Source organism: Phodopus roborovskii, unplaced genomic scaffold (assembly GCF_943737965.1).
Source record: "Phodopus roborovskii unplaced genomic scaffold, PHOROB, whole genome shotgun sequence".
NCBI lineage: Eukaryota > Metazoa > Chordata > Mammalia > Rodentia > Cricetidae > Phodopus > Phodopus roborovskii.
The window spans coordinates 13,854,175-13,882,146 of NW_026126541.1; the positions used below are offsets into that span (position 1 = coordinate 13,854,175).

At 52.9% G+C, this 27,972-nt stretch overlaps 1 protein-coding gene across 1 annotated transcript; it reads right to left on the minus strand.

The window, feature by feature from the left end:
* Positions 1-14,609: 14,609 nt before the first annotated feature.
* On the minus strand, positions 14,610-27,162 carry Trim8 (tripartite motif containing 8). Its single transcript, XM_051200010.1, has 6 exons — positions 26,593-27,162; positions 17,460-17,555; positions 16,973-17,206; positions 16,122-16,153; positions 15,870-15,985; positions 14,610-15,372 (listed from the first exon to the last, which is right to left on the minus strand). Exons 1-6 carry the CDS (start codon positions 27,160-27,162, stop codon positions 14,765-14,767), a joined length of 1,656 nt encoding a protein of 551 aa, XP_051055967.1. The 3' UTR covers positions 14,610-14,764.
* Positions 27,163-27,972: the final 810 nt, after the last annotated feature.

Below are 27,972 nucleotides of genomic sequence, written 5' to 3' on the forward strand. Positions count from 1 at the left end.
TTGGAATAGTATTAAATGTCTCAGAGCACGTGGTCAGAGACAAGCAACAGCTTGTGATGCAGTTTAGGCAATTCCAGTGGGCTTTTTGTAAAAAAAAGAAAAAAAAAGAAAAAAGAAAAAAAGAAAGAAGCTTCATGTGCTGAGTCCCTTTACACTGACCTGTCCCTTCACTCCCACGGTGGTTGGAAACCACATGCTTGGTAGTGCTGGGCAGAGATTTGATCCATTTTTTTATTTTTTTGTCCTCATCCCCAACTGAGCCTGGCTTTAGTTTGTCCAGCAGGAGGCTTCCGGGGAGGCAAGGACAGCAGATGACTAAGCCATCTTGTCAGGTAGGTAAGACGCTATATGTAATCCCCGCTTTGGGGACAAAAAAAAAAAAAACCTTGCAAACAAGACACTACAGAACCCCCCCACCCCCTCCGCTTTACCCCCCACCTCTGCCAGCCATGCAGGGAAGCAGATTCTTATGACTTTTGACTGTAATGACATCTGGAATGTAAGAAGAGGTGGGAGGTTTAATTCCAGAAAAATTACAAGGTCCTTAAAAAGCCCTCACATCGAGAGCTCAGACTAGCGTAAACAGGGTTTCTCCAGCTCAGTGGAGCAGGGAGCCGACTTTCCACTGCAGCCTGATAGAGGAGATTTCTAAAGCTTGGAGAATTCTGTGTTTAAATGATCACAATAGGCCGATGCTATCAGATTTTAAAAATAAATGCAGCTTTGCCGTGAACCTCTTCCACCGAGAAAAGCCAGGCGGATCGATTTTGAGAAGAGATCAATTTTTACAGTGCTGGCAACTAGGTGGTGTGGGAAACTCATGGATGGAAAGCATCTGCTGCCGGCTGGACGTGGGATGTGATTCAGGGGTTGTGCCCAGGGAAGCCACTAACCCCATGCTGGTCTCCTTTCCGGCAAAATGTGTTGTTGACTGATAGGAGGGGTATGGAAGCCTTCCCTTCCCCCTCTGCAAAAGGAGGATGTTTCCCTGAGCCCTCAGGAATGTTAGGCTCAAACCCCAAAAGCAGGCCAGAGCATCACCTGCTCCTAAATTAAACTGTTCTGGGCATGAGCTCAGGGCTTCTCAGAGAATAAATAAGGGACTATCTAAGGGCTGGTAGGTCCCAGGAGGCCAGCTGCCTTCTCATCCTGGCACTTTGCAGGCCCACCGCGGTGTGTGAGCTAACAGAAAGTGCCACAGAAGCCCCTGACCCATGGTACCCAGCTTATTCTGGGCTCTGGAGAGGGAGACGCCTGAACAGCCCAGGGGAGAGGTGATTTGGGTGCAGCCGATAGGCCTGTAAGGGCTTTTGAGACAAAAGCTGAAGTTTTTAAAGCTGCCAGCTAGTTTTCTCTCCTGCCACTTCCTCCACTGACCTCTCCAGCCCTGAAGGGTGGCAGACAGAGCTGGGAGCCAGAAAAAGCCCTTTCTCCGGTCTACAGATGGAGCTTTGGACTTGAGGCTCGCTCTTCCTTCCAAGTAGTGCAAGGGGATGTTATCTGAAGGGCTGATGCTTGCTTCAAGGTCTAGTTTTGGAATTTTGCAACAGGGGACTTTGACTCTGGAAGAGCATGGGCTGTGAAATATTTTTGGTCTCTTCCCACCCGCTAAAGGGACTGTTCTAAAGGGCCCTCCCTGTGCCCCAGCCAGCAGGCAGAGCCAGGTGGCCACTTCACAGAACCCTCCACCAGAGCATGGCTTCTCAGCTAGAGACACTAGAGACAACTGTGGCTGTCACAGGCTTTTATCTTCCCTGGGAGCCCTGTTGAACCTCCCTCCGGGGGCTCCCGGGAGAGATGAGAGGAGTCTGGAAAGTGCAGAGTTTGAAAGCTCCCATTTGTGAAAACAGAATGCTTGTAAAGTCCTCTCCTGCGTCCAGTGCCACCCCTGCTCCTGTGGCCATGACCAGAGAACAGGGTCTGAAGCTAGGAAGGGGGTACCCGGCCCCAGTGCCTCCCCCATCCCGGTGAGCCCTGCTAAGACTTTTGCTCTGCGCACCATTGCCTCTGAATGTGCAGGGGGCGAGGGCTGAGGCCGGAGGGCAGGCAAAGTCCACACTGTATGCTCAGACCAGTTGTGGGGAAAACTGAGCCCTCCTCCCACCCTCCCCGTGAGGCTGCTTTTGGCTGGATTCCCTTCGCCCAGTGCAATACACCCTTTCCCCTTCGCTCTCCCTTGGTTACTATGGAAACAAGGGTGTCATTGATGTGGGCTGAGCTGGGGAACATGTCGGTGCACAGCTGAAAGTCAGCGATTATGCCGGCGGTTAGCTCTGCCCGGTAGAAAAGTCCACAGCCTGAGATGCTGCAGAGGGACAGACTTGCCATCCACCTCCTGCCTCCTCCTCCTCTGTCCCCTAGCTTTGACGATCTCTTTATTCCCCTCCGGAATAAAGTGGTGGCTATTTTTAATGCCACTCTGTGCCCCACCCTCACTGTTGGCCGCTCCTTTTCCGGCCGGCCTGGAGGGTGACACCATGTCACCCTCACCAGGACCAATGCCTCCATTCCCATCTGTAATGTGCTTTGATTTCTCCTTCCTCTCCTTCTCGGGACTCTTCTTCCTTTATTTTTAGCTCTGCTCTCCATGTGGTTTCAGGGTTCAGTGTGATCCATCGAAAGGTTCTTTTTTTATAGTCCCTTTTGAAAATGATAATCAAAGGAAGGGACGTGGTGTTTGGTCATGTGGAAAGCTCAATGTATAATTTAGACGTCTGTCAAAAATGCGACAAATAAAATGTAGCTGAAATGAAGGCAGGCTGCCGTGGGTTGTGTGTGTTCTTTGCTGAAGCTCCAACGGGACCCAAGTGGCTTTGCCCTTTTGGAGGTCAGCTTTCCTCATGGGAAGCCTGTTTTCAGACAAATGCTTGGGTACCATCACCAGGTAATGTGGTTACCACCACAGCCCCTGCAGCAGCAGCAAGCCTTTATTATGCACCTCCTGCATAACTAGGCAGGGTTAGTCCCACTTTGCAGTTGAAGAAACAGGAATTTGCCAGGATCACAGCTCCGCCATTAAGGATTGCTGGAGCCGGAAGCCTGGGTCCCCTGCTGTCCCTGAAGGACAGAAAACAGCAGAACAGCTCCCTTGCAGCATTCCAGCAGCTGCCTCCTCTAGTCCCTTTGAGCCAGGTGTCCCCTTCATAGCACCGCCCCCTGGACTCTCAGTCCCCAGGGCTGCAAGTCCTCTGTCAGAGCAGCACAGTTGCAAGAGTCTTACCTTCCTTTGCTTAGGTCCAGTCCTGCGGACAGCAAAAAGAATGTTAAGGCTCCCAGGGACCCTTGCAGTCACCTACTGCCTGCTACTGAGTCTCTTGCATGAAGCCTCCAAAAGAAGAAAAGAATTCGGAAGTATGGGGACACTCGGGAAAAGTCGCATGTTTTGGCATAGGCTCAAGGCTCTATGTTCTGGAGCCAAAAATCTTGTCCTCCCCTTTGTCAACCTACTCATAGGGTCCTTTCTACCCCAAAGGACCCGGAACCTGCTGGGTGAGCTGCTGACAGAAGCAGGGAGCCAGAGGTGGGAAGAGATAGAGGGCATAGGGTGGTAGATGGGTTATAGTACACTCAGTTCAGCTTGAACTTCCGTTAAAGACTAGTTCTTAATTCACATATACTTCACACCATATTTGAGACATTGCTGTTACTCAGAGAGATTTAACTGCCATTCTGTCGTTTGATTTGTCCTTTGATAAGCGTGATATTCCTACCAAAGACTAATAATGTGGTGGTGCATGCAGGAACACGTGTCCTCAGCCAGGCAGAGGTGGCACAGGGCTGTAATCCCAGCACTCAGGAGGCAGAGGCAGGCAGATCTCTGTGAGTTCGAGGCCTTGCACAGTGAGAAAGTTACTTGCCATCCAAGCCTGGCAACCTGAGTTCATCCCCCAGAACCCACACAAGTTACAGAGCTAGAAGGAATGAACTGACCCTGCAGATAGTAGACACTTTGTGCCTCGGTTTCTTCTGTGTGAAAGAGGGAATCCTCCCCAGGAGGATGCATACACTGGAGAGTGTGTGCACAGTGTGTGGTGTATGTGAAATCTCTGTAGCTATCACAAAAAATGGCGGCCTTTCCCAGGCCCCGAGACCTCTGCCCCGGCCTCCATTCCTTCTCTTTGACTCTCAAAGCAACACACAGGCAGGTCTGCCAGCAGCCTTCCCTGAGGGGCTGGCAGATGCCCCCCCTCCAGGGCCACCCCAGCCACACCTCCTGCAATTAGATTTGTAAGTGGGAACAGGCTCTTGTCAGAGGCTCCTGATTGGCTCCAGGCAAAAACACAGTTTAGCGCTCAGTCAAGCTGCATTTTTAGGGCCTCTGTGCCCCCCCATCCCCCTTAATTGCAATCTGTTCTGTAATTTCTTTTTCCAACACTGCAGAACACTGAGAAGCTGCAGCCACCACCGCCAGGGCAGGGAGGAGGGAAAGAGCATCTGCTGGTCCTGCACTTGGTGGGTACAGATGTGTGTGCAGTGTGCGTGCATGCGGGTGTGTGTGCAGTGTGTGTGTGCGTGCGTGCATGCGTGTGTGTCTGTGTGTGCGTGCGTGTGTGCGTGTGTGTGTGTAGTGTAGTCCTGCACTTGGTGGATACAGATATGTGTGCAGTGTGTGTGTGTGTATGTGCAGTGTGTGCATGTGTAGCACTTAGTGGATACAGATATGTGTGCTGTGTGGGTGTGTGTGCAGTGTGTGTGTGTGTGTGTGACAGCCACAGGCATGGATGCATGGAAGTTAACAGTCTGCAACCAGTAACCCAGACCAACAAAAACAGTCAAGGCTGTATTCTCTTATCCCAGAAGTATCTCACTCACTAATTGTATTTAACACTTGCAAGGATACTATTAACCTAAGATACTAAGTCACTTGTCCAAGATTTCACAGGAAGATGACATAGGCAGAATTTGAACCCAGGCCTATTGGACTGCTAATCCTCAAATACTATTTTCCTTTTCAATTTTTTTTTTTTTTTTTTTTAAAGACAGGATCTCACTACATTATCCTGGCTGGCCTAGAATCCAAGGACCAGAGAGAGTGGCCTCACACCACAGAGGTCCTCCTGCCTGTGTGTTGGGACTAACCTGGCTCTTTTTTACTTCTTTTTGAGACAGGGTTTCTCTGTGTAACAACCCTGACTGTTCTCTGACTCACAGAGATCCCATCTGCCTCTGCCTCCTGAGTGCTGGGATTGAAGGTGTGTGCCTTTGCCCATTCACATCTCTTTAACTTCTAAGACTGTGACCTTAGAAGCTCAGAAAGGGGACTGGAGAGCTGGGCCTGCTGGTCTTGCAGAGCACCCAGGTGCACAGACAGGTATCCAGGCAAAATGTTAATATATGTAAAATAAAAACAGTAATTAAAAAAATTATTGCTGGGCAGTGGTGATGCACACCTTTAATTCCAGCACTTGAGAGGCAAAAGCAGGTGGATCTCTAAGTTCGAGGCAAGCCACAGTCAGGGCTACATAGAGATATCCTATCTCAAACAAACAAAAAGTTTCAAAAGAAAGAACATAAGAATCCCCTACTCAGAAGAAATATGGAGTTATTCTTTTCTTAGTGTGAAGAGCCATGTTCCAGGTACAAAAAGCCCTTGCTAAAGAAATTAAATATTAATGACAGATTAGCAGAGAGCAAATGGGGGGGGGGCAGGAGTGGGTAGAAACTTTGGCTGGGGTACCCGAACCTGGGGCTGTTGCCTCTTCTGGTGATTAGCTGAACAGACCCTGCTAAGTAGCCATCAATTACCATCACTGTCCTGAGTTCCCAGATGAGGGAGCTGGAAGCTCACAGAGACACACAAGGCTTGGATTCCTGCTGACTCCCAGATTGGAAGCCCTTTTTCTCCATCAGGACCATTAGTGGCTAGGTGCAGCTGGAGGACAAGCCTCTGAGGCACGCAGCAAGGTGGGCCAGCGTGACCCCGCTCTGTCCTTGGACTTCCCCTGGCTACTGCTCTTGAGGTCACCTGCACAGGACCCAGCTCCACCCTTAAAACAAAGCAGTTGGGGTCACCTGTGACTGGGACCTGACCTAACCCTGTTGCGTCCCTTTTGGCCCAGAGTCCACTCTAACTGCCTGAGGGGAGGGAGGGCAGCCTGTAGGACACACACACTCCCTCCATACACCCATAGCGTAAGCCTTGTGAGCAGTTTTGGAAACCGAAGCCCAAGAGAGCTGACGTCCGTCCCCACCTTCCTCCCGTCACCTTTGGACCCACGTTGGCCAGGATGCAAGCCATCCACAGGCCACAAACTGAACATTCACCGTTGGTCATGGCCCAATATATGTCATTAATCCGCCCACCTCCATACACTCCTCAGGGCTGGAGCCCATCGGCCTCCCTTCCTCAGCCCTACAAACCACACCAGCACCCACACACAGAGCAAGCCGGGCTGCGCTGGGGCTTTCCAGTATGGATGGGACTTCCCTTACGCTCCCGGATGACAGGGCTAAAGCAGTTTCCCTGCCACAGATGGCTTTTGGGAAGGAGGGGATCAGCTTTGCTTGTTGCCAGTAGCCCATCCTGAAGCCAAAAGACTTAATCCAGCCCAACACCTCCCCTAGGTTCACCGAGCCCTCACAATGGCAGCCTACGTTTCCTCCTGACTCACTCCCGGGCCCCCCCTCCACCCTGAGACCTCTAAGAACTAGCAGGGCAGTGAGTTGGGCCAAGAGCAAGTGGGAGGGAGCAGCGTTTGTTCGTTTGCTGGCTGGGATGCTGATCCAGGCAGGAGGCGGTGCTTGCACAGCTGTGAGGCAGCCCCCTGCCCTGAGTCTGCGAGTGGGCAGGACACCCTCCCGCCAGCCCAAACTGCTCCTGAGACAGTTGGTCCTAATGAACACTAAGCAGCCAGGGCAGCTGTGTGCATTATCCATATGCATGGGGAGGTGTATATTTATCCTCACATCCCACCCCACCCTGCAGCTGCTGCCATCTCCTATGCCAGGAGAATGAGTGGGCACCAGAGCCCAGGCTCCTCCGTCACCCCCCCCCCACTTCCTAGCCTTCCCTCTCCAACCCACACCCACAGTCTTCACTTGACCCATTTAGAGGCAGAAGTGTGTGTGTGTGTGTGTGTGTGTGTGTGAGAGAGAGAGAGAGAGAGAGAGAGAGAGAGAGAGAGAGAGAGAGAGAGAGAGAGAGGATGCACACATCATTTCCCCCGTTGGTACTTTTGATTTCTTGTGCAGCCTCCTGATTGCAGGCACACAATGGCATCCTGCTGCCCTGCTCCTCAGCAGCTTGGGGCTCTGTGCTGCCCCCTCCCTAGCTGAGAATTTCTGCTGACTCTGGGCACAGGGTTGGCAAGTGGAGATGAGAAAGCCTGATCCAGCCTGATCCAGGCTTCCACCCTTGACCCTGGTGCTTTCTCAGCCCCCACATCCACACGGGCTTGGACTTCCTTCTATCTCCCCTCTGGCCACCTTCTGCCTGGCCCCTCTTCCCGGTAGAGGTCAGAGTTATTGTGCAAAAGGCAGTCCCCTGCTCTGAAGCCTGCTCTCCAGGCCTTGCTTAGGACTTCCAACTCAAAACAAACCTTTGTCCTTCTTTTCTTTTCTCCTTTCTTCTTTCTTTTTCTTTTGAGGCGGGGTCTCCCTGTATAACCCAGGCTGGCTTCCCACGCCCAGTTCTCCTGCTGTCAATATGGGACCTGTTGGATTTATAGGCACGCACCCACACCCATGCCACTTATTTTTTATAGACTTTTGACTATGGACCTCATCATACAGCCCTTCTGTTCTAAATGAGCACTCCCTGCCCCCCACTAGGACTCCCGCGCACCTGCTCTAAGAGCGAAGCCCTCCAGAGGCTGCTGCTCTTGCTTTGTGTCTCTCTTATCTCTCCTTTAGGACTGGATTAAGCCCCACCTGCCTAGGTGGTGAGGTCCACACTGGCTGGGTAGGAACTTGGCTTTCATGCCCTTATTCACTGAGTAAGTGTCTCATGAGCAGACACAAAGCTCTTACGGTGGCCTTTAGTCCTGGAGCTGTTCCCCACTGCCTGGATGGCCTCATCACCCACGACCCCCTTCCTCCCCCACCCTTTCCAACCGCATTCACCCCAGCCCACCTCTTCCTGAAACGAACATCTTCTGCCTAAAAGCATGTGCTCATTTCTTCTGCCTGTACCGCCGTTCTCCAAATATCTCTGGATTGCCCCCTCACATTCTTGAAGTTTTCTGCTCAGGAAAGCCTGCCCATCTCCCTATATAAGAACATCCCGGCCCCTACCCCTTCTCACATTCCCACCCCCCCACACACACACACTTGCTTTTGCTTTCCTTTGTGGTATTTGTCACCAACCCATGGTCATTTGTTGCTTGTCATCCGTCCCTTTCTCATTAGACTATCAACTCTAAGATGGACAGAGTTCATGTTCAATTGAATTGTTCTAGTACTGGAGCGATGCCCAACACCAAAAGGATCTCAGTGGATATTTGCTGCATGACTGACTGAATGAATGAATAAAAAGGCACAGTGCTAGACTCTGAAACATCAAGGATGACTAATATTGCATATTTCCACAGAGAGTCATATCCTATGTTGGAAATGTAAACCCTGCAGCCTGTACCCTGCCGTGTAAACCACATTTTGTTTGTTTTTTGTTGTTTTTTGTTTTGAGACAGGGTTTCTCTGTGTAGCCCTGGTTGTCCTTTGTGCTGGAACTCACTTTGTAGACCAGGCTGGCCTGGAACTCACAGAGAAACCCCCCATTCCCACCCCCACTTCTGCCTACCAAAGAATACTGAGATTAAAGGCATGCACCACCATCACCCGGCTTTGTTTTGTTTTTTGTTTGTTTGTTTGTTTTTAATTATGTATAAGTATGTGCAGAGGCTCTGGCCTGGAACTGGAGTTACAGACACCTGACATAGTTGCTAGGATTTGATCTTGGGTCCTCTGAAGAAGCAGTACTCAACCACTGAGCCATCCTACCCCTGTGAATCACAATTAGAATACCAAGGAAGATAAGCACATGCATGGTTAGCCCAAAGGAACATGAACCGATGGTTGTTTCCAGTGCTTGAAAGCTGGCTAGGCCAGCACCAGCTTGGCAATTCTCAGGCGCCATCTCCTTATTCCTCCATCCCCCCCCCCTCTTGTGGAAATGGAGCTGATAAGCCTACACAGAAAAAAAATGAAACTTTGATGCTACACAGAAGGGCCTGAAGTCCAAAGCCACCAGGACATGGAACCATGTGGACTGCTGGAAGACTGATCCTAAGTTTAATGGGTAGAACCTAGGGAGATACAGCTGGCAGGGATGGTTAACTGGTAAATCCCCATTAGGCTACAAGCTGTGCATTTACGTCCATGCCTACTCCTGTTTGATGCCCTGCAGCAGGGACACATATGGACAGTGTTTGATACCAACATCCAATGACAACCAGGACATCCAATGACTGCCATTACCCCCCCTAGGTAGACCAGAAGTCCACTCTTAACACTGGGTTCTTGGAAACCCTTCTCCCTATTCTAGTTCTGACCTGTAATTTGACATGGTGTCCATGTCACCCCTCACCTCCATTCTATAAGTAGCACATCATCCTACATACCACCCCGTCTTGTCTCAATGTAAATAATGAAAAGCAACCCAGGGCACAGAGCAGATGGGTTCCCTTTCAAGGAAGACCCAATTACTGAAGATCTAATGCAGGGAGAAGTCATAAATATCCCAGTTTGCTGCAACTGAAAGAAATTAAACACACAGCAATGAAAGAAAACTGGTCTCCAGTGGAGAAAACAGGCAAAGACCCTTGCTCGACACAGAACTCTGGGGTAAGTTCACTGCCTGGCCAAGCAGCCTTGGACTCTCAAAGGCTTCCCTGACTTAGGGAGTGATGCCCACAGATTTACTCTTCGGATTTCTACTTTCACTGTGAAAGGGATCTGCCGGCCATCTGCCTGCTGAGGTGAGAGCTTAACAGATTACTGGAATACACCTTGCTCTGAAGGAGAAGAAAGGCTTATGGGTGTAGCTTGAAGAGAGAAAAACATGAGGAAGACATGAATGTTCTTTGGACTAGGCCTTTCTGGTTTGGTGTTATTCCTATCCCTCACCTTTCAACCCTAACTGCCCCCACTTCCTGATTTGTTTCCCATTTCCCCTTGCCTCTAAAGAAAATTCTGGTTGACTTGGAACTCTCTGTAGACCAGACTGGTCTTGAACTCAGAAATCCTCCTGCCTCTACCTTGGACTAAAGGTATGTGCCGCCAGGCCCTCTTTGAAGGAACTAGATTCCAGCCCTGTGAGGTCTTGAGTAACTGTCCTGTCAGCATCTGAGAGGCTGTGGCAAGGAAACTGGAGTTGAAAAAGAGCCTAGATTGTACTCGGTCTCTCAAAAAGAAAGGGTTAGGCACGGTGAGAAGCCTGTGATCGGCACTTGAGCAGAGGGTGCTTGGAGGAGCTTCCAAGTTTGAGACTAATCTGGTCTATATTGTGACTTCCAGGCCAGGTCAAGGGAGACTTTGCCTCAAAAAAAAAAAGGAAAGGAACGGACAGGTGTGGCTCACTAGGGAGGTAGAGGCAGGAGGATCTCTGGAATTCAAGGGTAACCTGATCTACAGAGAGTTTCTGGGCTGCCAGGCCTACATAGAGAAATCCTGGTTCAAAAAACTCTAAAGTAAATAAATAATTAATAGAATAAAATAGGACAGAAAAAGGAAAGGCAATTCAGAAGGTTCTAGAACCAGGGTCAGCATTCTAGGGTCCCTCCTTATTCTGGCCCTCCACTTCCTCCTTTTTCTTTTCTTTTTCTGAGACAGGGTTTCTCTATGTAGCTCTGGATACCCTGCATCACTGGCCTCCCGCTCAGAGAGCTGCCTGCGTCTGCCTCTGCCTCCAAAGTGCTGGGACAGAAAGCAAGCAGCACGTGGGTCCTTCCTTCTTTATTGTTTTGTCCCGTTTGGTTCTGAGATAGTTGGACTAGGTAGATCCTGCTGGATCCTCGGGTCCTGTGCTGAGGTTATAGGCAAACTCTGCCCTCCCTCCCTTTCTGTTTTTTGTTTGTTTGTTTGGAGACAGGGTTTCTCTGTGTAACAACCCTGGCTGTGCTGGAACTCACTCTGTAGACCAGGCTGGCCTGGAACTCACAGAGATCCTCCTTTCTCTGCTTTCCAAATGCTGGGATTAAAGGTGTGGTCAGCGCTGGCTCGAGGCAACTTTTTAAAGCATTCTGGGGACAGTTCTCCAAACCCACGCAGAGATACCCTCTCCAGGACGGGCTATTCAAGAGCCACTGGGTATACCATACCGACTCTCCACCTCTTACACTCTGCATTTCTGGTGACCTTTATTGATAAAGGTGAGTGTCAACGTCAAAGATACCCTAGCTGCTGGCTCTCTTCCCCTAGAATTTACAGAGTACAGAGGTCGGTCGGGGTAGGGGATCTCCCAGGGGCTAGGTGCCCTCCTAAATTGCTAACCAATGCCCCTCCACCCTCAGGCCGGGAGAAGGTGATTGAGATCCGGCTTGATGACTGGACTCTGAGTGGGAAGGTGTTAACTGGGCTGGGAAGGAATTCAGAAGTGAAGTTAGAATGACGGGGTCTCCCCGTGGGAAAGATGCTGAGATGGCAGGGTGCCCTGGGCCCCCAGGTGTCATTTGAATCTGGAAGAGTTTTGTTTGGTTTTTAATCTTGAGTCTTGGGGGGGGGGGCGGTCAAAAGCTCTGGGACAAGAGGCAGAGGAGCTGACTGCCTCCCCCTCCCCCTCCCCAAGTCCAGCTCCCTCCTGGGCGAAGAGATGCTTCCGGCAGTTGCAAGCCCCCTCCCCGCCCTGCAGCTGTTCTCCAGCTGCCCAGCCCCACCCCAAAGACAGCTGGGAGAGGCTGCAGGAGGGGGCGGGAGCCCGCCCAGCTGCTGGCTTTGGCTGGGTCGAGGGTGGGGGGGGGAGGGTTGTGACATGAAAGAGCCGGGCAGGACAGGGTGGCGAGGAATCTCCCGGCACCCCAGCCCCCTCCCGGTGGCCTCTGAACATCTGGGCCACATGAGCCACCGCCCCCGGTCTGTGGGGTGGCGGAGGCTGTTGCCTCTGAGCCCTTCCTGGAAAGGGGAGGCGTGGGGCCCTCTGAGAAGGGGTGAGGGTCACAGGAGCCTGTCTAGGGGGCAGTGCATCTATGGGGACCTGAGAACTCGGCCTGTCCCTCCAGATAACAGGGAAGGTTCCTCCCTGCTTTCCTGAGTAGACCTGGGAGGTGGGTACTTCAGCCCTTTCCCGGCCCCCTCTGCTCCTCACTCTGCTGGGAGGGGGGTGACAGCTGCTTCTACAAAGCCAGGACAGCTGGGTAGCTAGGGACAGCTGGATGGAGTTTTCCCCTGCTTCTCTGGCTGCCCAAACAGGCTCTGGGCCTACAGCTGTGTAACTGATTGTTGGGGTGGCCTTCAAAGGGGGAGTGGGGGGTGGAATTCCAGTGCAACTTACCCTCAGTGGTGGCCACTCCACGTCTCAAGCTGATTAATGCACCTGGAGAAAGGACCCCCTCCCATTAGCCCAAACAAGCTGGGCCAAGTGGGAAAGACATCAGGCAGCTCTGTGTTTTGGCTTCCAGCTCTTGGCATGCAGGATGAACCAGGGATCCTGACAAACTAGACAGTGAGGCAAGAGCAGATGTGTGCTATCTGCCCACCAGTATCCTCCTGTCTCAGACATCTGTCCCCTCCCTTCAGCCCCAAACAGGTGCAGGAACCTGGGTGGCTAGTTGTCACAACTGCCCCTGGCTCTGGCTTCTAGCCAGCCGAGGGAGGGAGAAGCCATGAGGAGGTAAGCTTCTAAACTCCTGCTCCCTTTCTCTTCAACAGCACACCAGGCTAGGAATGGCCAGATCTTCTGTCCCACTTGGACCTTCGGAGAGGGAAGTGATGGGTCGGCAAGGCCTGGAAAGTTCATAAGGAGCTGTAAGACTCCCTACCCACATTGTACTAGGCTTCCTGATTCCATCCAGACTGGTGTGTGTGTAGCAAAGATCTGCCTCCTACTAGCCTGGAAAAAAAAAAAGTGAGTTCACTTTAACGGATTCGTGCAAAATAGGCAGCTGAGTAAGTCACAGTGGCTTCAATGCCAGCACTCCAGAAACAGAGGCAGGCAGATCTCTGAGTGAGTTCCAGGCCAGCCAGGGCTACATAGAGATCCCGTTCCCAAAAGCAAGCAAGCAATTGGGCAGCTGAGGGGACATTTCCTAACAGGGCCAGCCAGCAATGCCGGCACCCAGGACTTAGGGGAAGGAATCTCCAGTTCAGCCTGCTTAGTCTCCAAAACAGATCAAGACAATTTGGTGTGGTCTCAAGGAAATACTGGGCAGCCAAGAGCCCTTTCCAACCCCTGGGGTCTGTAATCATCACCAGATTTAGGAATGCAAACTCTTGGGTTTTTCTAGGTGTCCCCTCCCAGGGCTAAAGTCCCAAGTCATCAAAGCAGCCCAGTGTTCACACTCTGGAACAGGCCTGTTTTGTCTCTGAGCCTGCAGCCCCATTCAGTGCCTGGCACATAGCGTAAGCTCAATACTCGTGGCTAGAAGGCAGGTAAACTTTGCAAGACTCAAGGGCGTTTCTCTTTCACCTGTCTCAGAAGTACACTGGTAGAACCTCAAAGAGATGCCAGGGGTTTGTGGGGCATGGGAGGCCTTCAGCAAATATTTGTCAAATGAACCCAAGGTGAAGAGCAGATGCACTTGGTGCCTGAGGAAGTTACATTTACAGGTCTGGAACTGTGTCTACACCCAGGAGAGCAGGATCAAGAAGGAAGAGCTTTGGCAGCAGCCTTGGAGTTGCCTCCACTCATGCCAAAGCCTAAGGATTCTAGGCCTGGGGAGCCATCGGGGTAAGAGGCCAGGCCAGGCCAGCGCCATCATGTTTATTAGAAGGTTGGATTTCAGTGTGTGCGCTCTATAGACAGATTACAGAATAAACACCTGTGTCTCGAGAACAGGAAGCCCACATTCATACAAAGTGCTCACTATAGGAAGTAGCTGTGTCAGAATGCAGGCAAGGACCCAAATCTGGACAGCCCCCTTCTCCACTGACCTCAACAAGGGCTGTGCTATTGTTTTTATTTATTATTTCTTTTATTTCTCTTTATTATTATTAATATTATTATTATTTGCTTTTGCTGTGGTCACTATCATTGGCAAAGTTCTGTTTTCAACCTTCCTGGACCTGGGGCTCCTGGCTTTGAAAGGGTTCCACTCAGGCGGAGGGCGCCAAAAGTCGCTTGAGATGTGGCCTTGAACTCCGTCTGGGAAGATGGTGAGGAGGCAGAAGAAATCATTCTTGGTTTTAAAAAAATTAAAAAAACAAAACAAAAAACTGCACAATCTATAGGTCAATCTTTACTCCATCAGTGATCAACTGCCCAGAAGAAAAACTGGAGGGAGGCGGAACGGGCCAGCGGGCACTGGAGGTTCCCATCTCCCAGGGGAAGTGAGGAGTGAAGGGGAGGGAGGGAGTGGGATTAAAAAAAAAGAGAGAAAGATTGAGAGCTCAGTGCCTTGAGACAGACACTGTCCCAACTCCAGGGCCACCTGCAGCCCCTACCAGGCCAGCTCCCATCACCTCCTCATCTAGGAGATGCATTAAAAAAAAAAAAAAAAAAAAAAAAAAAAAAAAAAGGCCCTAAACAAAACAAAATCCAAAAGGAAAAGACCTGGAGGAATGAGGAAGAAGGGGAGAGAAGGAGGGTAGAAAGAAGGGCAGGTCTCTGGATGCATAACTCCCGAGCCACCGGGGCTGGGGGGAAGGGTCCCCAGCGTCCACTGCCTGCTTGGCGTTAGCTCGTCACATAGTGTTTGGTGGACGGCTGCCCATACACCCTGTAGAAATCCTGGTGGCCAGGCTGCTGGGAAGCGTCGAGCCAGTCTCTGACTGCCAGGCCAGGAAGGGACTGAGGGACGGAGGGTGTGGGTGGAAGTGGGTGTGAGTACTCCTGCGAGGGCACTGTCCACGGGAAGTGGCCGGATCTGGGATACGGCTGGTGGCCGCCATGGTTGGCCACGGAAGAACAGTAACAGTTGTCCACGGAACAGACGAGAATCTTGCGGCCACCATACTGGGGAAGCATGGGCTGCTGGGTGGCAGAGCCATTGGGGTACTGCGATGGGGGAAACACAGGACTCGAGTGTACTGGCTGGGCACCACTCGGCAGGGCCACCAAGTGCTGGGTGGAGCTGCAGGGCCCCAGGGGCTGCCCAGACTGGCCCTCGCCGCTAGCTGTGCCCGCTGCCCCGTACTGGCTGCCCACAGGGCCGGACGACGTCTCAAGAAAGCTGGCCTCTGGGAAGGCTGTCGAGTGCTTGCGCTTTTCTGCGCCAGAGCTGTTCACACCACAAGGGTACAGGGGGACGCTCTGTAGGAAGGGCACCGGCGTGCTGAAGGAACCTGTGGAGAGTTTGGGGTAAATGTTGCTGAAGCCCCAGCCCAAACAACCCCAGTTTCAGCCGGGCGTTGGTGGTGCACACCTTCAGTCCCAGCGCTCAGGAGGCAGAGGCAAGCAGATCTCTGTGAGTTCGAGGCCAGCCTGGTCTACAGAGCTACTGCCAAGACTGGCTGCGAAACAATACAAAGAAACCCTGTCCGGGCAAAACAAAACAAAACAACCCCAGTTTCCTTTCCCATGCAGGCTTTGAACCTCTATAGGTCCAAATATGTGACATCCTGGTTGTCATTTACTGTTTTCATTTTCTAGCTGAGAAAAAAACCAAAACAAAAACTGAAACAAACAATTGACACTGAAGGACGTAATGAAATGTCACTTGCCCAAGGCCCCACACTAGAAGTGGTAAAACGGGGATGTGCACACAGGCTACCTGTGCTAAGCTACATGCCTCTTGAAGATAACACTGACATTTACCCCTGCTCAGAGGCTTCACCCTCACCTTCTAGCATCTTCCGCAACTGCTTCTCCTTCTTGGACACCTCGTTCAGGAAGAGCTTGGAGTTCAGGTGGCCGATCTTAGGGGGAGAAAGGCTGCTGCCCGTGCAGGTCTGGGTCCTGGGGGCAGTGGACGGGGCAGCTGCTGTGAGGAGGGATCACCAGTGAGCCCGCCCTACCTCCCCACCGGTGGGCATGGCCCTCCCTCTCTACCCTCCCTCAGACAAGTTCTGGAGAAGTGGGGGCTGTCACTCACCTGTCCATTAGGATCTTCACAGACTTGGTGTTCTGCAAGGGAAGGAGAACAGTCAGTCAGTGAGGAAGGCAAGGCAGAGCAGCCCGTTCATCAAGCGCTTGCAAGGTCGCCATCATGGCATGGCTTCTGTTGTTTGTTTGAAACAGGGTCTCATGTATCCCAGGCTGGCCTAGAACGAAGGATTGGGATGACCTGGAACTATCCTCCTGCCTTTACTTCCCAGCGCAGGATTATAGGAGTGTGGCAACGAGCCTGGTATACGGTGCTGAAGCTCAAAGCCTGGGATTCACATGTGCCAGCCCAGTACAGTGCAATCTGAGCCACATTCCCGCCAGGTACCGTTTCTTCTTTACACCCATTATATCTGGGAGAGGCTCCACAGGCCCTTTCGATTCATTTGAGACCTAGCTAGTTGTCCTAGATTTCACTATGTAGACAAGGCTGCTCTGGAACTCGGAGAGCCGTCTGCATCTGCCTGCAGAAGGCTGAGATTAAAGGTGTGCACCACCCAGTCCAACAAGCCTTTGAAATCTGGCTGTGTCTGGATTTCAGAAGGAAGCGATAGTACTCGTTATCACATCTTGTTTCATAAGATCCAAACAGGACTCACAGTCCAACCCAACAACGTTCCTATAGCAGTCTGTTTGAATTTTCACCATGTGAACCACAGAAAGACTACTAACTGTTACATATCAAGGCTCAGGAATCATCTATGACTTGCCCGAGGTCCCCAAACTAGGAAGAGCCGATGGAGAGACCCTGGCCCATGCAGCCTGGCTCCCAAGGCAAAGCAAGGTGAGCACTGGGTTGGAAGCAGCGGGGGAACAGAACCGTGCAGCCTCCAGCCCCACCTTCATGAAGCTGACGTCCTCTGTCTTATCGAAGAGAAGCTGCAGGGAGCCCAGCAGCTTCTTGGCCTCCTGCATGCGTTCCCCAAGGTGCAGCGCCTGCGCCGCGTTCTCGCTGCAGAACTTGGCTTGCGCCTTGTCTAGGACCTCTACTGTTTGCCTCAAGTCCTCGTCCAGCAGCTGATGAAGCTTCTCGTACTGCAGACGCACCTCTTCCTTCAGCTGGTTCACTTTCTCCTGCAGAGAAGACAAGACGGGCAGGCACATGAGCATGGAGTGGCTGATGTCACTATCCCAACCCCAGTTCCAACACTAGGGTCTGGGACCCTGAGCCCCCTGGCTTCTGAGGGTAACATGTGACCTGCCACTTCCCCATGAGTAGCGCCGGGCTCTGTGCCAGCCACTCCTAAAACCAGTGGGACTCCTATTCAGTTCACCTAAGACCCTGCATCCATCCCGGTTACCCCAACATGGGCTCAGGGCTCACTACCTCCACCAGGCGCTTGTCTGACTCGAGCTTGTAGAGCTGGTCCTCAATGTCCTGCTCTCTCTCCTCCAGCCGCTCCTGTTGCTTCATCAGCATCTTCTGCAGGGACAGTTGGAGTAACTGGTTAGAAACTGGTCAGATAGAATGGGTGCTTCTCTAACCTTAGCAGCCAGGCACCACACATCCCTCTCGGTAATTAGACTTTTCCCAGAGGTCCTTTGGGTCAAGATGACCTAAACCTCTACCAGCCAGCCTCCCCTGGCTCTCATGCAGCCCCTGGATCAGCAACATTCAGTAAAGAGAAACAGAGTGCCTTCCTATGTGTATTCAAACCCTGAGCTTTCTAAAGGCAGGCTCTAGCAGCTCACACATGGAGCACTTACACACACACACACACACACACACACACACACACACTTAAAAATAAATATCTATCTTTGAAGTTTCATAGCCAGTAAGTGGCACATACCAGGTAATATGGCAGGGGGCCTGTGATTATCCAAGCCAGGCTACTTTTCCCTGGGGACACCATCGTGAATAGAGAACTCTAAGATGCAGAGGGTCAAACAATCTTCCAAGGTGACACAGGCTCTTGGCCTCACTTTTTATCTGCCTTTTTCTTTGGTGCAGCAACACAGCCACTCCTTTCTTGTTCCCGAGGCTGGGCACTGGCCTCAGGAGTCAAGTCCTTGCTAGATATGTCCCTCAGCCCCTCAATGACCCCAGGAGGGAGCGACCCTATTGCGCTCATGTACGATCTGCTGCCAGACCAAGCTGCTTTTCCAAGCTCTGCCCTTAAATTTTTAATTCATTAATTATATTTGTGTATGAGTGTTTTACTTGCATATATTTATGTGCACAAGATCTGTGGTGCTGGCAGAGGTCACAGGGGTTGGATCCCTTGGAAATGGAATTATGGATGGTTTAAACCACCATGTAGTACTGGAATTGAATGCAGGCCCTCTTCAAGAGTGACAAATGCTCTTTATTTCCTATTTCTATGACCCTCCCTTTCTCCATCACCAAAAACACCTTTTCAAACAAGGTGTCTCTTGCTCAAGATGACTGCCAACTTTCAAATATTTCAGCATGGGCAAGAATGACGTTTACACATGACTTCCAGCCTCTCAAGTGTAAGGTAAGCACAAGGTAAGATTTTTTGGTCTGGGCCAGGATCTCCATGTGCCTTTAGCAGGTTCTGTGACCCTTGCATCTCAGGGATCCTGCCTCCAGGACTGTGTTCGCCAGTACACTTCAGGTCTTTCTGTCATTTTCTGGGAGCCAACACTGCCTTGTTTCCTTTGTCTGCTTTCTGAGGAACTTTCCATGACCCCTGTTTGTTCTGAGTTGCTGCAGGTCCCTTCCTATCCTGGTCATGTGATGGGCTGTCACATCCTGTCCTACTCAGTAGCTGTGTTCCTTATTACAGTGGCCACTTTATATACTGAACTTATACAAAACAAAGTAGATATGGTCGCACCTGCCTGCCTGTAGTCCCAGCACACGGAGCTAAGACAGAAGGGTTGGGAGCTGGAAGCCAACATGGAGGGAGAGGAGGGGAGAGAGAGGGGAGGAGGAGGGGGGAGAGGGAAAACTGGCCTTATTTCCAGTGATTAACAACAGCTACATGTAACTAGTAATGGACACAAAATGTTGCCACTCTCAGGGAATTATGTGACAGCTCTATCCTAGAATCTCCTCAGGATGCCTGCTAGGCAAGTGCTCTAACACAAACTGTATCTTCCCCTCACATTCCAGCCCTAGGAAGGCTGAGGCAGGGGGACCACTCTAAATTCATGGCCAGTCTGGGCTGCAAGGGGGAAAAGGAAGAGGGGAATGGTACTGGTAGAAAATAAGAACTGGGCGGTAGCCAGGCATGATGGTGCAAGCCTTAGTTTCTGCACTGGAGAGAATGAGGGAAGATCACAAGGTTGGGGTCATCCTTGGCTACAAAGAGAGACCCTATCTCAAAAAACAAACGCAAGCGGCTTTGTGGCTGTCCTCCACTCCCCTTCATAGTCCACTTCTCAAAGGCCCGAGACCAGGTTGTTGTTTCCAGAAACATCCAGGAGTTGAGCACAAAGCTCTACAAAGCAGCTCTCAGATACTCAGGGAAGCGTCCACCAGCAAGGTCGGCTTCTCTTGCTCTGTGGGGGCCTTCAGTCTCCTCACATGACCCTGCTCACGCCACACCAACAGCTAAGCTCCTACAATTCCTTCCTTCCCCCCTTTTATATATGGGGAAGCCAAGGCCAGCCAGACTTCAGGTAAGCCCGTTCTATAGAAGCTGTTAGCCTTCAACAAAAGAATCAAGATGAGGAGGGCAGGGGTTGGGGTGAGGGTAAGGCCCTCCTAGGCTAAGAAAGCCTGGAGTGTGTCCTACTAGGCTCATGCCCTTCAGCGACCCAGCAGACCCTGCATTTGTCAGCCAAGGGAGTCAGACTGACAATAAATATCACTTGTATGTAGGCACAGAGGTGCCCACAGTACTGCCCGATTTACACCTGAGAACACACACACACCTGGACCCTGAGATCCCTTCATGTTCATATGCTTGCAGCCAGTGCCCTATACAAGTAAGGCTGGGTTTTTGGAGATCCTAGACAAATGAAGGGGCCCAAATAAAAAAAAAAGCTTTCCTGGGGACCAAAGAGGTGGTTCAGGGGTTAGGAGTACTGGCTGCTTGGGCAGAGGGGACCCACATTTGATTTTCAGTATTAACAGGGGCTCACAACTATCTTTAACCCAGGTTCCTGGGGTTCTAACACCTTCTGGCATCTGCAGATCACAAACACACACAATACACCTATACAGAGGCAGGCAAAACACTCACACGCACTAAAAACTGAACCAGAGACTTCCTTCCTCTCCTATAGAACAAATGGGGCTCAAATAGCATACTGGTGGCCTATAATGTATGGCAGGAACAAAGCACCCCTGGTAGAAACTGAGGTCCAGGCCATCACCACTGTACACATCTCCCAAGTCATGAATGAACAGGGCCATGAACAGATGAAGGAGAGGCCAGGCTGAGTCCCAGAAGAAAGAGACATTGAGACAGCCAAAGATTCCCAACCAACCACATCCTCTGGCCAAGATTCTTACCAAGTCAGTGAGGGCTTCCTCCCACATCACAACTGAGCGTCCCCCAGTTTATGATCGCCCCCAATTCCCCAACTCCTGCCTAGTCCTGGTGTGGGTCAGCCTCCTCTTAGGCATTCCCAGGAAGCATTCCTGTTCTGGGATGCTAGTGTCCTGTCCTCAGCTTCAGGATTCCAGGATCCTTAGCAGGAGATGTTTGATCCAGCCATGGCCCAGAGAAAACAGTAGCCCCAACACGTAGGTGGGTCTAATTTCCCCTCCGCCACCCCAGAGAGAGGGCAGGAAGGGGAAGGAAGCTCACCCAGTAAGGCCTCAGGGCAGGCAGGGTGGGAAAACCCCTTCCTCCAGGAGAGATGATGCTACTTCAAGTACTAAGACTGGTGGTAGGAAAATACCCACACCAATTCTACCAAATCAAAAAGCCAGATGGGCTGGGCATGGTGCTGTAACAACTTCAACCCCAGCACTTGAAAGGCAATGACAGGGAGATCTCTGTGGGTTCAAGGCCAGCCTGATCTATATAGAGTAGGTTCCAGGAAAGCCAGAGCTACACAGTGAGAACTGTCTCAAACAAAAACAAAACAACCAGGAAGATGCTGCAGGACCAGGAGCTGAGGGAGCAAGAGCAGCATCCGGTCCTCACTCCTGGCAGCCTCACTCCAGCGCGGTTTCTTTATTTTATGTGCATTGTTTGATCTGAATATTTATCCTATGAGGGTGTCTAATCTTAGAGTCACAGACAGTTGTTAGCTGCTATGTGGTGCTGGGAATTGAACCCAGATCCTCTGGAAGAGCAGTCTGTGCTTTTAACCATTGAGCCATCTCTCTCTCCAGCCCCATCTAGCCCAGTTTCTACCTCCCTTCTCAGGGTATCACGTCTGCCACTTGGGAAGAACACACAGCTGAGGCCAGACTCCACTTCCCAGCTTGATTCTCTGCAAGGCCCACAAAACAGTGGAGCAGTGGCTTTCTAAACTGACTCTGGCCCACCATAAGTTTCCTGGACTGTGGCCCACTTCAAGCATGTGGGAGGGGAGCCATGTCTAGTCTAGAAGCAATGGAGGGAGCGAAGACTCTGGGGGAATTCCCCAGAATAAGTCCCCCTAGATCATGGGCCTCAGGCATTCTGGGAGCTATTGGACCCATGACAAATTCCCATGTCCTCTACAGCTCCAGGGTCCCACACAACTCAGACCTGCTCCCATGCCTTGGTGCCCACCCAACCACGAGGGGGTATTCACAGGGCCTATCTTCTGCCCCTGCCATCTCAGGTGGCTCTGGAACCTGACCAGCTAGGCCCTGTTGGTATTTTGCTGCCAGAGTAGAACTGGCAGATGGGTGAGATCTGGAGAGCAAGGGCTGTGTAAAAGTTAATAAATAATAATAAACCCTCAAGTCAACCTTGAAGAAAAGAAAGGTCGGGGGAGAATGGGCTGAGGGCCAGCCAGGGCAGAGGCAGGCTCGAGGTCTGCAGGCAAGGCCGAGGTTGGCTCAAGTAGCCCCTGCGGCAATGCTGAATAGGGTGGGGGACTAGGAAGCAGCTGGGCTCTTGGGACCTATCTTGCTCAGGTCAGGCCAGCACTGGCTCCAGGACTCTGCTTAGAGCCTTGTGGGAATTTCTTCCTAAGCTTCTGTGACTGTCCTTATCCCCACCTAAGTCCCTATCGCAGGATCAAATCTGACCTGGCTCCAGGGACACAAGTACCCTCCTCTCCCTGCCAAAAAACATCCCCCTGCCCTACCACAGGGCCTGCTTTGGACTCCCATGTGAACTCCAGCGGGGGGGGGGGGGGGGGGGGGACTGGGCACAGGCATCATGGCAAGAGAACGCTGGAGCCCAGCGATCCCCACAGGCCATCAGCGTGAGAGGGCTTCCCAGCTGCAGAGCCGAATTAGCTTTTGCTGTGCACAGAGCAGCCTCTGGGGCAGCAGAACAAAGAGGCGAGAGAGAAAGCCCCCCTTTGTCTGGGTTTGAATGCCAGGCCGGCCAGGGAGGAAGGCTTTCCCAGAGCCAGGGGTGAGGCTGGCCAGGCTTGCTTGCTCAGCCCAGGGCAGAGGTCCAAGTGGGGCTGCCCACCTAGGCTCTCCCCACTCCACAGCCCTCACTGGGGCTCTCTTTCCTCCAACACAGGACGCAGGCAAGAGCTTACCCTAAAGTAAATCCCTACAGAGATCCCAGGTAAGAAAGTCAGAGCCCCCTGGCAGGGTCCCAGCCCACCTATTTCCTGAGTAAGCACTTAGTAAGTGTCCTTCTGAACAGCAAAGTACTGGGAATTCACACACCCTGCACCCTTCCCATCTCACCCGACATCTACTCTCACAGACATAAACACCTCTGTCCCCAACTCCATGGCCACACAGGAAAGTAGTGTCTAATTAAGTCAGCCATGCACACATCCTTTCTTGGAGATGCTTAGTGGGAAAACCGGAAACCAAAACCAAACAGTTACAACAGACACACACAGGGTCCAGAACTGTAAACAGGTAATCAATAGGAGGTAGGAAGGCTCCTGGCTGTGGCAGCAGGATCCTGGGGTAGAGTCAGGGGGTCAGGCCTCTACCTGAGGCTTCTCTTAGGACCTAGGGAGGAGGCCAAAGCAGGCCCCTTCTGTAAGGATTCAGGATGATCTTGGGAAGGACACCACACAGCCCTGACCCCACACACCCCAGCACACACACACAGAGCTTCCTCACCAGGTCTGGCAGAGGGAAGAGTGGGCCTGAATGGGGCTGTCACCCCAGAGTAGCAGAGACCTCTAGGCCTCCCTCTCACAGGTAGAGTCCCTCCAGGGAGCCCATGTATCCCCTCCTGCACAGGCGCACAGGCACAGGGTACTATCATTCCATTTCCCAGAGGGCACCCACCTCTCCTGTGCATGAGGGTCCAGGCCAACACCTCCAGCCTGTTTCCAGGCTCCTAGGGATGACACAGAAGCACACAAACCACACAAGCTCAAGCAGGCACATCTGCAAGCCCCTCACCAACAGCCCATGACTTCTCTTGGGTCTTTTCTATGTTGAGAGAGCGCTCTTAAGAGCGCTCCCAACTCCCATCAGATGAACCCCTAAACTTAGAGGCTGGAAGGGATTGTGTCCGCTCAGAATTGCTAGGCCTGTGACCACCTGGATGTCTCAATCCTGGATGCAGAGCCCAAAGGGAAAACACTTCGAGGTTATAGGTATCTCCCAGAGAGTGATCTTGAGGCCCATTTGGTTGGCATCCAGTCCTCTGAAAGGCAGAGTGGGGCAATGTCCTGGCCTGCACAGGCCTAACTCTTAAGTACCACCCCTCCCTGATGCCCCACCCAAGCCACTGGCTCAAGTACATAAAGTAGGTGCTTGTGAATATTTGGGGATGGGGCTACCAGGAAGGGGTAAGCAGTGGTTGTGGTGGTGGGTTTCTGTTGCTGGTGTTGGACTTGTTTGTTTTTTGAGATAAGGTGTTACTGTGTAGTGCTGCCTGGCCTAGAACTCACTGCATGGACCACATTGCCTTGAGCTCACAGACATCTTCCTGCCTCTGCCTCCCCAGCGCTGGGATTAAAGCTGTGGGTCACCACTCTGGGCACACAAAACCCTCAGCAGTGTTAACTATTTCCAGCCAGCTGGTCTGGACCCTAAGCACATGGGGGAAGGCAGGAGAGGACACACAACAAGCAGGACCTAGAGTTTTCTGGTTCTTTGTGCCTCTGCTCCAATACCTTGGAAAATCCAGGTGCCCCCTTTCCACAGCACTAGCAAAGGTCCTTTAAAAGGACTCCTGCTAGCAAGAAAAAACCGGTTGAAACAAAGACCCCCCCCTCCTCCTGGATAGCCTAAAGAGAGGGCTGGGCTCTTCCATTCAGCTTCCTCAGGACTGAGCCCCTCCCCAAGGGTGGAACCCCCTACCTTCTGCATTCAATAAGTCAGACTCATACTTGAGTGACACTGGGCTATTGAAGGGTTTCCAAGCCTAGTGCCCTGGGGCACCAGAGAGAATGGACAAGGAGGATGGAGGAGGATGAGCCTGGGGCACAGATGCTGACCTCACAGAATTGCACATCTGGCCCTAATGCAATTCCCTACTTCTGAGCTGCCCCTATAGGCACTAAAGCACACAGACACAAACATCATGGGGCTGCTGACAAAGTTCAGTGCCTGATGAAAGGAATCCCACAGTACACTGTGCAAGCCAACGCCACCCTTTCCTCCCTGATCCCACAAGCAAGACATACCCATTTGCCGGTAAAGGTAGACACACATCTAAGGATGCCCTAATACCAGGCCAGTTATAATTAAGTTTTCTTCTCTTTCCCAAGACATCCCTAGCACTTAAGGGGTGTAAGCACATGGCCCATCCACTCAAGTCACATCTTTCTCTTTGCCTTTACCCACTTTCTACAGCCAATCCCGGACAGAATTGGACAGCCAGCCATCCTTTCTCCAGCCTTTCCCAGCCTCCACCCCTACAATCTTTATTAATAGCAGCAGCTTCAGTACTGGGTAAAGTTTGGGTTATGCCTGCCCTGAGTCTGGGGAGGAGGACCACAGGGCCCCTCCACTTGGCCAGGCCTTGTCTTTTCTAACACTAGTCGGGAGGACTGCCTGACTCCTCTTCTCCATCCCCCACACTTCCTTTAAGAAACCAGAGGCCTCTCCTGGCACAAAACCCCAGAGCTGGCCCATGCAATTGCAAACTAATTATACAGCAAATTTTGTTATCCCCGCCCTCAGCCTGCGGTGGCCCTTCTGCCTTTTGTTGGTTGTATATGTATGGTTTTTAATTGCTAAACAGTGACTCATTTAGATTGGTCCCCTCCTTGCCTATGTCCCTCCCTCCCTACCACCAAGGAAACAGCCCCCATCTACATTCTGGACAGGCCCAGCTTCCTCATACTGCAGAGGCCCCACTAGCCTCCAGGGGCCCCCACCCTAAACATACACGCCCAGCCCTACCAAGCATAACCTTGCTCCCTTATCACAAGACCCCTAGCCTGAGCTTTCAATATGGCCCAGACCCGCAGATCAACTCCTTCCTTCGGTGTGACACAACCCCTAGAGGCAGGGGACCTGAGAGGAACCTGGGAGGAGCCCCCTCGCAGTGAAAGGGACGGAAGTATGCCCTAGTCCAGTTCCCTAGCCAGGCCCAGAGGCCTAAGAGGGGGAAGGCGGTTTTGACATTGGCTGCTGCAGCAGGGTGTATACAATGGGAGGGGTGCGGCTCCGTAATCACCCAGCCGGCAGCCCAGGGGAGCCAGCTGCCTGAAACCAGATTTCAAGGCGGCTCAACCTTAAACCCACAGGATTCTTTTTCCGTCTTCCACCTCCCCTCCCCAAATGTGGGAGGGCTGTGTAAGAGGGCAGGGCTGGGAGGAAAGGGTTAGACACATACTTTAAGGTTTGTTCATGCAGGCGCAGGCTGCATGCAAGTACACAGAGAGCAGCCTCAGCCTGGGGAGCGTCGGCTGGGACGGATCGTTAGAGCTGACAGTCGGGGACTCCTGAACAGCCAGCCAGGCCTTGACCAGCGAGATACCAGAGTTCTGCTCTACCTCCGGAAGCTTCCCCCCGCCCCCAATGTGTTTCCAATAGAGCTTAAAACTAACATGGCTGCTTTTGTTTACTTCCTCATTGGTATGCCAGCATCATGGATCATGTCAGCCACAGCAGCGGCACCAGGACACTCATTACATAAACAGCAGCTGGAGAAGCAGGACCGGGGTCACTGCCTTGGTGACTTCCCGTAGAGCTTACAGAAACAATGCTGGGGGAGGGAGCCGGGCAAAACAGAAGAGCGACATCCAAACTACTTCAAACAGCCTCCCTCAATCCCACAAATGACTAGCAAAAGGGACCCTAGGGGCACAGGTGCGAGAACGCACCCAGCAGTCAGGCCCTTCTCCTCAGGACCTTGTTCCCCCCCCCCAACTTTCACAGAAAAGAGTTTGCGACAGGGCCTCTAGGCTAATGCCACAAGAGTCAGGATGTGCGGGGATGGGTGGCCCCTAGGCGGGATGTGAGTGCTGGCGCGCGCGCGCGCGCGAAGTGTACTTGCCCGTATCTCATTCCTCCGGATCTCCACGTCGCACACCGAGTGTCCCTGATGCGCGCCGCTGTAGTAACAGCAGTACTGGCACACGGCCACCTGCTCGGCCTCGCAGTGGTACAGGCGGTAGGCGTTGTGCTGCGGGCAGCTCCAGGCCCGCACGTCGTCCGCCTCCACCAGGAGGTGCCCGCGGGCGGTGGAGGGCTGCTGCAGGTGCGTCTGCACGTGAGACTGGCAGCAGGGAGCCTCGCAGCGCAGGCAGACCTTCTGCGCCGGCAGCGGGGGGCCGCGGCGACAGAACACGCAGTGCAGTGCCGTCGGCGGCTTCTCCACGTGCAGGGCGTTGAACTTCTCCACGATGTTGGTGAGCTTCAGGTTCTTCTCCAGGCCCGGCTTCTGATTGTAGGCCTGGTTGCACTCCGGGCAGCGCACCAGGCCACTGTCCTTGGCCCAAGCCTCGCCGATGCAGCCCCGACAGAAGTTATGTTTGCACGGCAGCTGCACCGGTTCCACGAAGACATGCAGGCAGATGGGGCAGATGAGCTCCTCCTCAAAGCAGTTCTTCCAATTCTCCGCCATGGCGGCTGCGGGCAGGGGGCCCGAGGAGACCTCCCTAATTCCCCAGCCGTGGGGGTCCGTCTGATGCAGCTGGGGACCCGCCGAGCCCGGAGCTCCGGTCCCCGCCGGCCCCACCAGTCGCTCAGTCACCAGCGCCTTCCGCGTGCCCGCCCCCCAGAGGAGGGAGCCTGGGTCCTCGCGCCGCGCGCGCCGCCGGCTGCGTCTCCTCCTCCTCCTGGCGAGTGCCTAGCGGGAGGCGGCGGGCTGCGCCAGGGCCGCGGCCGGGCCACCAGCCCTGGAGGGGAGATCCGTGGTCCAAATTCCATATAACAGGCCGCCTCCCCGTCGGCGCGGCTAGGGCAGGGACGGCCCGCGGCCTGCGCTCGGCCCCGCGGCTGACATCGGGGCGCGCCCCGCGGCGCACCGAGCGGGGGAGCCGCACTCTTCCTTTGGTGGCGGTCGCGGCGACGGTGGCTTCCTCCCGGCTGGTCCGAGCCGCGCCTTCCTGGCCTGGCTCCGGGCCGGCCGAGGTCCGAGGGGCACGGAAAGCTAGTTCGGCCCCGCCGAAGCCGGCTGGATCCGGAGGCGGCGAGCAAGGCGCGCCGGCGGTCCCCGGGCCGTGGCGCGGGCGTCCCCCAGCTGGCCGGCCGGCTGCGGGTTGCGGGGCGCGGGCGGGCCGACTCCGGGGCGCTGCGTGCGCGCTGGGGCAGTCATTCAGATGAAATTCCAGTCCCCGGCCAGAGACACCAGCCCGCCTCTGCCTTCCTCCTCCCTTCACAAATAGAAACGGAAGGGGGAGGGAGAGAAGTGGAAAAAAAAAAAGCCACCAGA

Coding starts and splice junctions, on each gene's coding strand:
- Trim8 (XM_051200010.1), bottom strand. CDS start 27,162: ATGGCGGAGAATTGGAAGAACTGCTTTGAGGAGGAGCTCATCTGCCCC. Junction 17,207..17,459: donor CAGACAAGCGCCTGGTGGAG/GTAGTGAGCCCT, acceptor TCTTCTCTGCAG/GAGAAAGTGAACCAGCTGAA. Junction 15,986..16,121: donor GTGAAGATCCTAATGGACAG/GTGAGTGACAGC, acceptor CACTGCCCCCAG/GACCCAGACCTGCACGGGCA.